The sequence below is a fragment of the Heterodontus francisci genome, chromosome 32 (genome assembly GCF_036365525.1).
Source record: "Heterodontus francisci isolate sHetFra1 chromosome 32, sHetFra1.hap1, whole genome shotgun sequence".
Taxonomy (NCBI): domain Eukaryota; kingdom Metazoa; phylum Chordata; class Chondrichthyes; order Heterodontiformes; family Heterodontidae; genus Heterodontus; species Heterodontus francisci.
This window is the reverse complement of record NC_090402.1, coordinates 20,681,492-20,695,759: the sequence shown is the minus strand read 5'-3', so window position 1 is coordinate 20,695,759 and position 14,268 is coordinate 20,681,492. Positions and strand designations below refer to the sequence as shown.

The following is a 14,268-nucleotide window of genomic DNA, read 5'->3' as shown; positions in this document are numbered from 1 at the left end:
AACCCGGCCGCTTACTGCCCTATCAGTCTACACCCGATCATCAGCAAAGTGATGGAAGAGGTCGTCAACAGTGCTATCAAGTGGCACTTGCTTAGCAATAACCTACTCACTGATGCTCAGTTTGGGTTCCACCAGGAACATTTAGCTCCTGACCTGATTTCGGCCGTGGTCCAAATATGGACAAAAGAGCTGAACTCCAGAGGTAAGGTGAGAGTGACTGACCTTGACACCAAGGCAGCATTTGACCAAGTATGGCATCAAAGAGCCCTAGAAAAAATGGAGTCAATGGGAATTAGGGGGAAATCTCTCTGCTGGTTGGAGTCATGCCTAGCACAAAGGAAGATGGTTGTAGTTGTTGAAGGTCAATCATCTCAGTACCAGGACATCACTGCAGGAGATCCTCAGGGTAGTGTCCTAGGCCCAACCATCTTCAGCTGTTTCATCAATGACCTACCCTCCATCATAAAATGAGAAGTGGGGACACTTGCTGATGATTGCACAGTGTTCAGTACCATTCGCAACTCCTCAGATACTGAAGCAGCCTGTGTCCAGATGCAGCAAGACCTGGACAATATCCAGGCTTGGGCTGATAAGTGGCAAGTAACATTTGCGCCTCACAAGTGCTAGGCAATGAGCATCTCAAACAAGAGAGAATCTAACCATCTTCCCTTGACGTTCAATGGCATTACCATCGCTGAATCCCCCACTATCAACATTCTGGGGTTACCATTGACCAGAAACTGAACTGGAGTAGCCACATAAATGCTGTAGCTTCAAGAGCAGGTCAGAGCCTGGGAATTCTGCAGCGAGTAACTCGCCCCCTGACTCCCCAAAGCTTGTCCACCATCTGCAAGGCACAAGTCAGGAGTGTGATGTAATACTCTCCACTTGCCTGGATGGGTGCAGCTCCAACAACACAGGAAGCTGAACACCATTGAAGACAAAGCAGCTGCTCGATTGTCACCCCAAGCACCACCTTCAACATTCACTCCCTTCACCACTGACGCACAGTGGCAGCAATGTGTACCATCAATAAGATGCACTGCAGCAACTCACCAAGGCTCGTTTGACAGTACCTTCCAAACTGGTGACCTCTACTACCTAGACGAACAAGGGCAGCAGATGCATGGGAACATCACCTACAAATTCCCCTCCAAGCCACACATCATTCCTGACTTGGAACTATATCACTGTTCCTTCACTGTCGCTGGGTCAAAATCCTGGAACTCCCTTCCTAACAGCACAGTTGGTGTACCAACACCCCAAGGACTGCAGCGGTTCAAGAAGGAAGCTCACTACCACCTTCTCGAGGGCAATTAGGGATGGGCAATAAATGCTGGTCTAGCCAGCGACACCCACATCCCCTGAACGAATATATAAAAAAAGGTCTGTTACTTTCAAGTGCAGAGCCAGTGAAAAATGAGGGGTGAGGGTGGGGGCATAGGGAAGGAACAAAGGGGAAGATCTATGATAGGTTTGAGGGCAGAAGTTATTAAATGGCAAAAGGGATAATAGTGCAAGGCAAAAGGAGGAGATGATGGAACAAGTAGAGAAACAAAAGATGGGTGCAGAGGAGGTTTAAATAGTCACAGCTGATTAACAGAGGGGTATGGAAGTATTAAAAATTTGGCAAAATTTTGTAGCTTTGGCCCAAGAATATGGCAGAATAAATACACCAGGAGTGTGAGCCATTCCATCAGCCAGGTACCGATAGCAGATCCTTACAACAAGCGCCAGCTCAAACTCTCCACTCCCAGTGACTCTGGTGCAGCCATTCCCCTTTACCAGCACCCGCTGTCCAAATTATATGCAATGTTAAGGCTGTTAAAGTGCTTTTTAGATAGATGAGGTGCTGTTCCTTGACATGCCGTTCAGCTTCATTCGAACAGTGTAGGGGCCAACAACAGACGTCAGACTGGAGTGGGATGGAGAGTTAAAGTGGCAAGTGGTCAGAAGCGCTGGGTCTGGCAAACAAACTGAATGATAATGTTCAGTAAAGTGATCACCCAATCTGCATTTTGTCTCCCCAGTGTCGAGGAGACTCCATCATAAGCATCGAATACAGTATAATATGTTGGAAAAAGTACAAGTAAGTCACTTTTCACCCGTAAAGAGTGTTTGGGGTCCCGGACAGTGGGAAAGGAGGAGGTAAAAGGGCAGGTGTTGCAACTCCTGCACTTGCATGGAAAGGGGAGCAGGTGTTGGGAGTGAGAAAGCGTGGACCAGGATGTCATGGAGGAAACAGTCTCTTCTGAAAGCCAAAAGGGGAGGGGCAGATGTGTTTAATTTTAAATTCTTTTGCTTTCAGTTTGTCGAAGGACACAGAGTAAACTATTTCTGGCTGACTGTTGTCTTTTTGTGGGCCATCGAACCAATATTAATAATTGACTGACTAAGATCAAGGACTAGGAATGGTGAATTCATATTAATAATATTCGACATGGATCAATCCCATAAATGGGAATTTCCATCTTTAGCATTTTGAAATTGAAAAATAAAAATGTTGTGAATACCAAAACAGAAACATATAATATTGAAGCTGTCAGCCAACTAATCAAAAACTTCAACCCTGCATTAAAGCTGTACCAAACTGCAACTCCCGGCATGTTCTCAAGTGTGTGAGCATCTGGATAGTTAAAACTCTATAAAATTGAAATGCAAAGTATCTTCAAAATAAATATATTATTTCACCTCAAAATTCAAACCTACAGTTTAACTCCAGGGTAAGCAATGCAATCAGATTTCCACCTCCTCTCTCCGCACCATCCCCCCCAACCCCAAACCGGGAGTGATTCTTTACTGGCATATTTTCCCAATAGTCCATGGGAGAGCAAGTATAATTTTTGCATAGAATTTTGAATAATTTGTAGAAATGATCCTGAGTGGAAAGTAACTGCAGGAAAATGACAGTTGAACAATTTTTTGACTTGAGCAGGATTGGATCTCTGCCAGCATTTTCATTGAACTATGGGTTGTCATGTTGTCCAAGAAAAATGCATACAAAATGTGAGAGTAAAATCTGCATTTTAGAAATAAATAATTGGGGAAAGTGTTTTGAAAATGGAAAGTAGTGTTCATAATATAGCATTCCTACATAAGTATGATCCAGCTTTGGATGGGGTGGAAGAAGTTACAGTGAAGATCCTTACTTAAAGATTAATTGGTTGAGCAGAAGGTGTGTTTGACTCTGGGTTACCACATTGACATATGGTTTGGTATCATTGAGTGATAAAATGACTTCTGTTGACATATATATAACTGGTTTAAAGTTCTTTTTTTTTCAGTGGGATTCTCCGTGATATTCAATGTCCCCAATTTTTTAATGTGAACAACTCTGATTTAAAACTAAAAACAACACTTAATTGCACCAATAACAGAAACAGATGGAAATGATTGTTTCAGCAATCATCTGATATAGTTTTAGTACTCATCTCACTTTCTACCTCTAACCGAAGGCTTAGTGTAGATATCATAGCAGTATCATAGTAGAAGCTTTTGTAAGACGAGAATGCAGTTTACACTCATGCATGATTTTGCAAAATGTATGCGGATAGATCATACAACTTTCCATTTGTTAAGAGAAACCCTATTGATGGGTATTGTTGTTATTTCTAAAAGTGAATCATAATTATGCTTTTTTTTTTATTTAGAGATACAGCACTGAAACAGGCCCTTTGGCCCACCAAGTCTGTGCCGACCATCAACCACCCATTTATACTAATCCTACATTAATCCCATATTCCTACCACATCCCCACAATTCTTCTACCACCTACCTATACTAGGGGCAATTTATAATGGCCAATTTACCTATCAACCTGTAAGTCTTTGGCTGTGGGAGGAAACCGGAGCACCCGGCGAAAACCCATGCAGTCACAGGGAGAACTTGCAAACTCGGCACAGGCAGTACCCAGAATTCAACCCAGGTCGCTGGAGCTGTGAGGCTGCGGTGCTAACCACTGCGCTGCCCTTTTTAGTATAATCACTGTGTTATATAATTTATTTCTGCTTTTTCCCCTCTCATTGAGTCCTTTCTTTCACATATCGGGCTGAATTTTACAAGCACTCCAACGTCGGGGTTCATGGCGGTGAGAGGGGGGGGTGGGTGGGTCCAGGAAAATTCTTCCAGGAGAGGCCCACCATAACGCCCGATGCCAGGAAGGCCCCACCACATTTTACCGGTGGCGGCGGCGAGGCCTCGGTGCAGCCCCCCCACCACTCAGCAGCAGGGCCTTCATTTTAACATGCAAATGATATTACAATTCAAGAATAATTACCTGCCTGGTAGCGACAACCGTCTCACACCGATATTCTGGCCACTGGCCGGAACTCTCTCACTTTCGGAACTCCATTTGGAGTTCCAAGGCGTGACACTGGTGGGGAGGGGGGAGGAGTGAAAATTTCAGGGTGGTGGGGGGGAGCGGGGAAAACCGCTCCTTTTGGGTCTGTGGATAGTGGGAAGGGATTGAGGGGCGATGGTGCTGACGTTGGGGGGGGGGGTGAAAGTTCGTCATTTTTTAAAATTGGTTTTCCGAGGGGATAGGTTAATTTATTTATTAACTCAGTGGGGGTGGTGGTGGGAGAGGGGATTGAAAGTGTCACTAAAATTTTATTACTCATTTCAGTGCTGCGGCACCTTTAAAAAAATTTAAATGTACCTGAAGGGCTTGAAGCCCTTTAAAATGGCGCCCGTGCGGTGGCGCCGGATGCCAAGGCCGGAGCGGCCGCCCCCTCATCAAGGTCAGCGGCTCTGCCCCCTCCATTTAAATGAACCCCCGTGCAAAATATCGTAGGGGCTCAGCAACGTCGGATCTGCGCAGGCAGACCGCCAAGATCAGAGCGCGCCACCGCAATTTGTGGCGCGCTCATAAAATTCAGCCCATCATTCCTATCACTAAAATGGTTGCAATGGGAGGAAGTTGGACAAATATGGACTTCAAAGCTTAGGAGAAAGATTTGATTTTGCTTGTAACAATGTAAGGCTTTATTTCTGAACTTCAAAATGTCCGTTTTGCTTGACAGCAAATAGTATATTTCAACAACTAGTTTCTGAGGCTTAGACAGGAATACATTTTTCACAATGACGTTTTGATTATCAATGATGCATTACATTAGCATTTTCCAAAATCATGTTTAACATAATTGTTGTCTTATGTTTTGAACAGTACATGCTTTCATCCATGATGGAGCTAACAACTAATTTTTTTCGTGTGGAGTTCCCGAATTTTACAAATACTCTACTACAGAAGTTAAACCAACAGCGTCAAGAGGGACAGCTATGTGACATTGCTATTCAAGTTCAGGGCCAATTATTCAGGGCCCATAGGGCTGTCCTAGCTGCCACTTCACCTTATTTTTGTGATCAGGTACTACTGAAGAATAGTAATCGAATCCTTCTACCAGATGTAATGAATCCAAAGGCATTTGAAAATGTTTTGTTGTTTTGCTACACAGGAAAACTTGTACTGCCAGCCACTGACATTGTCAGTTACTTAACAGTGGCAAGCTTTCTTCAAATGTGGCATGTTGTAGATAAGTGTACAGAACTTTTAAAGGTGTGCCCAGCAGTTCATTATCAGAAGTCTAATCATTTGAATGATCATCAGTCACCCAGCAGCAGCAATTTTATTGGTTCAGTAGAACCTTCAGAACTTGGAGCTGTGGGGCAACCTGAGTTTTATAAAAGTGTGAATGACGTTTCAAAGGCTGATGAAAATGGCGAAGAGACTCCCAAAGAGGATGACATGTCACCGCCCCAATTAATGGACAATGACAACCTTCCTAGCAATTCTTCCGGGGAGCATGATCATTTAAGTGCAGAATTGAACAGCCAGGATGGTGAGGAAGGAGCAAGTGATAGTGTGGAGTACTCGTATACCAGGCCAATCTATAGTCAACCCAGTATAATGCCTCACAAACAGTGGGTGTATGTGAAACAGGAAAAATTTGAACAGGATTATGATAATGCAACAACACGCTCTACTACCGAAGAGCAACGTGTCTCTGAATCAGAAAATATTACTCAGGCAGAACCAGTAATACAATCTTCCAGCATTGATGACAGCTTTAATATTGCTGCCAAAACACAGGAGGTCTTTAAAGAAGGTCCCGAGCATAGTTCTTATGATGAACAGGTCGATTACTATGGTTCATCACTGGATGAATTTTCAGCTGACCGGGGGGAGATAAATGTCAGTGGACACCATCAGGACCCTTTAACAGCAGCTGAAATGCAGGTGAATCGGTTGCCAGGGTATGGCGTTGAAGCTGAGCTAGGACTGGGTGTCAGTGAAAAGACCTCTCACTCTGGCTTCACAGCTGTTGTTTACAAACTTTACCCTTGCCAATGTGGCAAAAATTTTACTCACAAGAGTCAGCGAGATCGGCATATGAGCATGCATCTTGGTCTTCGGCCTTACGGCTGTGGTGTTTGTGGTAAGAAATTTAAAATGAAGCACCATCTTGTTGGCCATATGAAGATCCACACTGGCATTAAACCGTACGAGTGCCACATCTGCGGTAAGAAATTTATGTGGCGAGACAGTTTCCATCGTCATGTGACATCCTGCACTAAGCTGTATCAGGTACCTGATGTCCGCTGACAGAACTTAACAGCCAACTGGCTGAGTGAAATTATATATGGTACTTGATGTAGTGAAGATGTTTTAAGTGCTTTTGACCCATTCAGTGGCGTTCTCATTCACAGTAGAAAATCAACGGTCTCAGTAGAGACGGCTTCGGAGTCTGTTAGAAATGTGTTGGTGTCATGACAACACTTATTTAACCAAAACCATTTTCCAGTAGTGTTACACTTAAATATTGCACAATTATGTGACGCGGTGAACTGAAATGAAGAGTTGAGCCTTACATAATATATTAAAATGAGTGGAAAGAAGGAAAAACAAAACCAAGAATAGACTTAGAATGGTATGTTGCGAATGTATTGCAAGCCCCATTTGCACACCAATATTGTTTGTTGAGTTTAGACTGTAGAAATGATGTTCAACTCACAAAGGTAATTCTATGTTACAGGGAGGATTGAGGTTAACAGTTTAAAGTGGCTTTACTTTTCATCACTTGCATGAAAACCAAAAGTGAAAACCGTCTACAATCATTTTATACTCGAAGGCTGAAATGGGCACTTTAGTGGAAATTCCATTTAAAATTGCTGTGTTCTTGAGTCTGATACTCAAAAAAAATATTTGGCTCTTGAGGATTAGCAGTTAAATCAGACCCCTGGTGTTAATAGGTTCCGAATGTGCTTTGTATAAATACACCATAGGTCAGTTTGCAAAAGACAGAAATACAAATTACAACAGTCATTCAAACTTCTGAAATCTTTCAGCCAGAGCTTCTATTTAGGATGTTGGACGATGAGAACAAAAGTTCGGAAAAATATTTTAGTAACATTGGATTATTTGACACATTTAATAATTCTTCTTGGTAGCTTTGCAGTGCGTACTACACACTCGTTTCAGTTGATCCCAGCATTAAATAACTAAGTGTGCAGCAAGTTGAGAATAGCAAAGGTAGTTGACTGATTCATTTTTTCAAAATTATATTATTTACATACTGTATATATTTGAAGTTAATGTATCTTAGGCACAGTAAATGTTGAGGACAAGTAATAAATGAGTGAGTTATCAATTAATCAGCTATTCAACCTGATGAGTAAAAGATTTCCTTTAATAAAACATTATTCATAACAGACCTATGCCCTTGAAACCGTGACACAATAATAAGACAGTGCATTTGGGAGGAAAAGAGATGGAGAGAAACTAATAAGACAGAAGATTCCTTTCCAGTAGCTCCAAAGCCTAAAGTGCAGCACTCAGTGGAACAGCTTGTTGGTCTTATCAATAGATATTTAATGGTTTGCAAATGATGCGTAGGAAATTATCTGAAGTTAATTGTTTTCTTGAAAATGGCTGGTGAAGTACTTGAATACTACACATCCATTCCAGTTTTCCATTACTGTAGTTAGGCAATAGGACTAAAGGGAGTCTGGGAATGAAATACCTTTGATTTTTAGGCAACAAATTAAAAAATAGGCTGCAAGTAGCTAAATTGTTGATTTGCAATAATTGTAGCAATAGTTTAGCTATAACCCATCATGACTCTGAAGTGACAAGATTAATGTAAATTGTAGCACATGAAGATTACTTTCATGGGCAGTTTTACACTGCTTCCAAAAAGTCGTAATATTTGCAAGTAGTATCTATAAGCTGCTGCTACTTGTATATTGAGTTAATATCATTTCATCTCCTGTAAACAGAGTCTCTGGGTTCAGTTTAGCTCCAAAATGAGGCACCTGCCAAAGGGAATTTGAAACCAGATGATGATCTGACACCTGAGCTTGCAAGGTCAGGAGTACTTCAGGATGCTGTTGACGATGGGGCAGCCAGACTGAATCATTGGTAGGATTGAGAGGGGTAGGTGTGTCATTGGGTGGGGGCTAGTTAAAAGTGACATAGCTGGACAAGCAGCAGCAAGCTTACCTGTCTCCTCGGCTGATAAACTGCATAATTTTAGACAGATCAAAATTTAGGTATATCATAATACACATTTGAAGGTCTCTAACTTCAGTCTGAGTTTCTCCAGGCTTGGTTAAGTAGATCGTGCCTTAAGAGGGAAAGAGCATGCATTGCCATTAATGGGTTCCTGGCCATTATAAAGAATCTAAGCTGATTTGCTTTTTTTAAAAATCATTCTTTTTGAATCTCATTTAATAACTTAAGCTGAATGGTGAACTTGAAGGTGAAGTAGATACATGGTGTAGATTTTAAACTTGTCATAGATTTTAAACTGGGCATAAAATTGGCATAGCAGATTGGTCGTCCATTGTAGAAAGCAACCAACTTTCACTTGTGTTGATTTTGAATGGATATGAAAATCGGGTGGTTTCTGCAATGGGTGGTCAATCCGCAATGCCAGGTTTACAGCTGGGCAGCAAGTTGAAAATGTGCTCCGTTGTGTTTAAATTAAGGGCTGCCTTTTGGCCTCAAGATATTGATACTTTTAAATGTTGATTTCTGTAGTACATACATAGGGATCAAATAAAGGATTAGTGATGTGAATGACCTGAGTCTGCCATTGATGTACTTTCCAGTACCAGCAGGATTTATCAAAATGTCTCTCACAATTTAGTTGGTGGGAACTGGAGTGAGGGAGTAAAGATCTGTTTGTGCCTTGACAATTAGAGAGAGACTGAAGTGTTGTTTAATCTTTGCAACTTTCATTGTATGTCCTTTCTGGTAACTAGTTAATTCTGGAATAAAGCAATGAGCAGCAGGCCTGCCAACTTTATTTGAGCTTATTTGACTCCCTATCCACTATCGTCCAGTGTAAGAATCCCATAGACCTGCATGACTTAACTCTTAAAAACAGGACCCCGAGAACAAAACGGCCAAAACATTTTATACTCCTGTACTACTTTTTTTTTTAAAAACCCAGGTTAATGGCATTACAAAATTGATTGCTTATTTGTAAAACATAGTTGATTTATCTATTTTAATTCATTTGTAAACAGTAAATGATTCTAGTAGTGATTAAAAAGTGTCATTTAAAAAAATATAGGGTCCCTAAAAGATGCTGAGGTTTGGCTTCAGCGGTGTACAGCTAAGTGATTTTTAAAGTCATGAGAGTAAATCTCTTCCCCTAATTTAAATATGTTTCCAATAGACCAATTCAAACCTATTTTCACAATCACTCATTCACTTTATTGTTCACTGTAAAATTGAAGCAGATTGTCTTTACTTGGGGTTCACTGTTGTATATTTGACAAATGACCCCAGTCCCTCCCATCCTGCAATATGCTGTCTTCACAGCCTAAACAGCAATAAGTACAGTCAAGAGCAGGGAAGTGGGATGAGAGTAGTTATTTCGGCTGAGGGAACTAGAACCTGTATACTATGCTCCAAATAGTCTGCTTCAGTATTGAAACTTCAGTGATTTTGTGTGCATATATTACATGTAACTAAACTGTCTTTTTTGAAATGAGCAGCTTGCCCTTCATTATGGTATCCTGCACCTGATTACACAAATCTAAATTTGTTGAATTGTCTTATTTAAGATTTAGTCCTCATTTGATTTATGCTCTGTACCACCATATTTTTAAATTTTTCACGAGAGTAGGAATCCAACTAGTTCCCCTCCTCTCCGAAACACACCCATGTATTCCATATTCCTGAAACAATTTTTGTTGCTGTCAGTGATCACAGTATTTTACAGTTCCATACTGACTTTGCACCTATGTCAAATGCCATTGAGTTTATCACAAGGGATCTATTAATGGAGCAATACCTGTTGTAATATGACAAATAATATTGGAAGAAACTGTTTTGGAAGTACTATAAGTGACATGGAATAATATGAGTGACTACATTTCAATTAAAACTTTTTTAACAAACCTTAAAATCAGTATTTTAAATCCGTAACTACTTTTTTGTTTCTCATTATTAACCATTTTCATCGTTATTTGAAATAATGTAAAATTAAATGTGTTAAAGGTGATAAGTAAATGTGCACTGATTATTTTATTAGATTACAGAGTTTTAGTTTATCAGATTTTGAAATCGATAGTTTATTATATCATAGATTAATATAAATTGATTTTAGACTTTTTATATGAAATAAAACTGAAGCGTTAAAACAGTTGCTGTTTTTAGAAGTATAATTGACTGGATACTAACAAAAGAATTTATATGGCAGAAATGTATAAAAACATTGAAGCATTTAATCAGTAAATTACAGTAGTTGTTGCAATAGTTCATGCTCATCTTTGAGAGACGTTCTTGTGTTATTATAACTTCAAAAATGTGACCTTTTCTGTGATAAATGTTCAGTATAACTCCATACAGTGAGTTTCCAACAGATATCTTGTCTATGTAAAGGCTGTTCTATAAAACTATATGTTAAATTGTAATGCTACCAAATATCAAATGTAAAAGTTTCAAGTGCTAGCTACAGCAAATTTAGGTTGTGTGAAATGGTATTTACAGTAGGTTTTTTGATGCCAAGTGGAATTCCAGTGAATTTATTGAGTTCCTCTCTATTGCACATCACTAGTTTGTCAGGTTTCCATTGTGTTAAAAGTATTGTTATTTATGTGTCAATACAGCTAAGCTTTGAATGTCATAAGTTCAGATATCCACGAACAGTACCACGCACATTTCTGGTGCTGGGCTTGGGTCATTATGAGGGAATAAACCATGATGCCTAATCAAGGTACTGTATAGAGAAATAAGCTCAGAACATACTGTTGTGTGTTTGTTGCCTGGGTGCTGTGCTATGTGTGAAGATATATCACAGAACAATAGAGACTGAATATAAAATGGTAAATTAGGCTTTTGTTTCACAATTGCACCTTTTGTTCAAGTTCTTGGTTCTTTATTTCGATTAGCTGTTACAAAATGTAAATACACACAGCCTCAACTTAAATAAATAACATTTTTGGTTTGACTTTAAAGATCAAGTAACAAGGTTGTGAATCTTGCATATTTTATCAAATGAACAAGGATATCAGTTTTTTTTTGCTTTCTGTAGCATCATGTTGTTAATTAATAATGTTTATATAATTGGGCTACAAACTAATTTGTTTCCTTAGTAGTTTTCTTCAAACTCTATAAATTAATAATGATGCTACTAATTTGGTACATGTTATAGAAGCCAAGGATTAAGTTAATATTTTTTCTTTGAAAAGCCAATTAAATCAGGTAGCACAAAGTCCTCAGCTAATGAACTTCTTCCTTTTGCAAACCCAAAAATTCAAAGCATGTTTAGCAATGAGATTTCCAGTTATATAATTTTATGCTAATTGCAAAAAGTGTAAAGAAGATTTGTATTTAGGAAATTTTGACACAAAAGACATCTTGTCATTTGAGCTCCCTAGTAAATGGTATAACAGAGATTGCAATTTTTTTTCGGATATTGCAGTTCTCCAGTCCCAGGGTGCATCAGAAAATATTCAAAAAGACATATCAAATTGATATTTTGTTCTATTCCGGTTTAAAAAGCAAGTGGGTCACCACATGATTTTCTATGTTAGTTTAACCAATGTGGGTTAGGGGTTTTTTGAATATAAATGATCATTATCTTTCTGAACAATTGGTATCAAAGTTGTTTATTAACTGTTAAATCACAAGTGTTCATGTTTTGTCCAATGTTATTTAAAAAGTGTTGTCATTGTGAATTTACACTGAGGCTAATCACAGTACTGTCAGCTATTATGTGAATCTATTTTTTCTCTTTGTGGTTTAAACATTTCTTTCCATTTTAATAAGTGAACAGCATATGGCTTGTTTATTTCAGTTGCCAATGCTGTGAGTATTAACTTCTTCTCATAGAAGAAAACTCTGACTGTTTGTATAATTACATATAGTAAAATAAATGTAAACTGACTAAGATAATTTGGTTGTTGTTTTTTTCCATTTTAGGACTCCTTTCCCATCATAGGATGTAGATTTTCTTTGTGTATGGTGAGAGAGTACACAAATGTTAAATGCATAGATGGCAATAATTACTTTTATTACAAATCTGAAACTAGTCTGCATGCTTTCTGTCCATCTTACGGTATAACATCTGTCCCGCAACTCTGTGATGCAATGCGATTGAACATGTCTCTCAAGTTTTATTTTGGGACCATCTCATGGTTTGGACTATTGTTTTCATCTAAAATGTGTTACCCATTGATAAGCTACATGTTTCTGTCCATGTCCAAGCTGTGAAGGTCTATTATAGTGTATAACAAAATAAATCCTGATATTACTGTTGACCAAATCAAGTGATACATTACCACTTCTGTTCATTGGGGAAGTTGATTGAAGCGCCACTTGTTGCACTCAGCAGAAAAGAAAATAGAGAACAATAAACAATAGCAATTAATGCAAAGTTTGTATATATTAAAGAGTAGCCTGTGTTCCAAGGCAGTAAAATATCCAAGTTGAGATAACAATCTTAACCCCTTTTATCACGCTGCAGACTGTTCTGTATGTGAAGTGTAAGTAAGTGGAATCCATGACGCAAATTAAAGTCTCAGTTATTTTACATCTGCTATTTTGTATTGCAAGGCAACTTATGTGGGACCTGGGTAGGGTTGTGCTGGACCCTGTCCAAAGCATGCCAGTTGACTACAAATTGATATATCCTTGCTCCAGACAGTTTGAGGAGTGTAACACTGACACTTTAAAAAAAAAAAATTAATTCTTGGGATCTTGACATCTCTAGCAAGGCCAGCATTTATTTCCCACCCCTAGTTCATCTTGAGAAGGAGCTGCCTCCTTGAACCGGTGCAGTTCATGTAGTGAAGGTGTTTCCAAAACGCTGTTTGGGTAGGGAATTACAGGATTTTGATGCAGTAACGATGAAGGAATGGTGATTAATGTCCAAGTCAGGATGGTGTTGTTCCCATCCACTTGCTCCCCTTGTTCTTATAGGTGGTGGAGGTTCCAGATTTGAGAAGTGCTATCGAAGCAGCCTTAGTGAGTTCCTGCAATTGTATAAGTGCACACTGCAGCCCCAGTGGTGGCAGAAGTGGATGTACAGCTTGAATATGTAATAGTAAGTTCCAAATATCAAGGATGCTTGTTATTTCAATTCATACACTTTTTTGTGACTAAGGAATAAGATGAAGAGAGCCAGAAATAAAAATCTACTTGTCCTCTTGTGAAGTTGCAGAAAGGAAGGCTAATTTCCTTAAGCCCAGTGTAAATGCAGCAGGTCCCCTTATTTGAATTCGCTCTGCAATAAAAGGCTTTCCTATTTGAACAATGATCTTGGAATTGATGCTTTATAAATGGAGAACCTTGTTCTATTCTCCACTCTTACAAAAATACAGCAATGTATAGTGCTAATAGTTTAAGCAATGGAGTTATGTCCTAAAGTAGTAAAAATAATGAATTTCTCTCCTTTTTTAACTGAGTTCCACAACACAACTCTCAGTGGAATATAATTTTATTTTTCACTTATAAGAATGGAGTCCATCATCTACTAAACCTGGCCTGGCTGTACCTAAAAAGGAAAAGTGGAATTGGACTATTTTAAGGCGATAAGTGTATTTGTTAGATGTATAAAAAAATCTGGTGTTACTAGAGAATAAAACTTTGCAAACACAGGCAGCCATTGTCTTTTTTTCCGTAAAACGCTGGAGGAATGTATTTCGTATTTATTGTTTTAATGTCATGCTGTAAAAAATAAAAGTGCTTTCTTAAACTGGATTCCATTGAGACTTTCCAGAGGGGCTGCGAAATAATCTGACTGTGCCAGTCCGGAA

General features: G+C 39.1%; 1 protein-coding gene across 3 annotated transcripts in view; it reads left to right on the top strand.

Moving 5' to 3' along the window:
* The window catches only part of zbtb43 (zinc finger and BTB domain containing 43), a 30,818-nt gene extending 16,677 nt beyond the window's left edge, over positions 1 to 14,141 (top strand). For 2 of the 3 annotated variants that reach the window (XM_068012444.1, XM_068012445.1), the window contains exons 2-3: positions 2,031 to 2,089; positions 5,165 to 14,141. In XM_068012444.1, the coding sequence (XP_067868545.1) occupies positions 2,072 to 2,089; positions 5,165 to 6,601 (1,455 nt within the window). In that variant the 5' untranslated portion in view covers positions 2,031 to 2,071 and the 3' untranslated portion in view covers positions 6,602 to 14,141. The remainder of the gene's footprint in view (positions 1 to 2,030; positions 2,090 to 5,164) is intronic. The other variant, XM_068012446.1, reaches the window with a different exon arrangement.
* Positions 14,142 to 14,268: the final 127 nt, after the last annotated feature.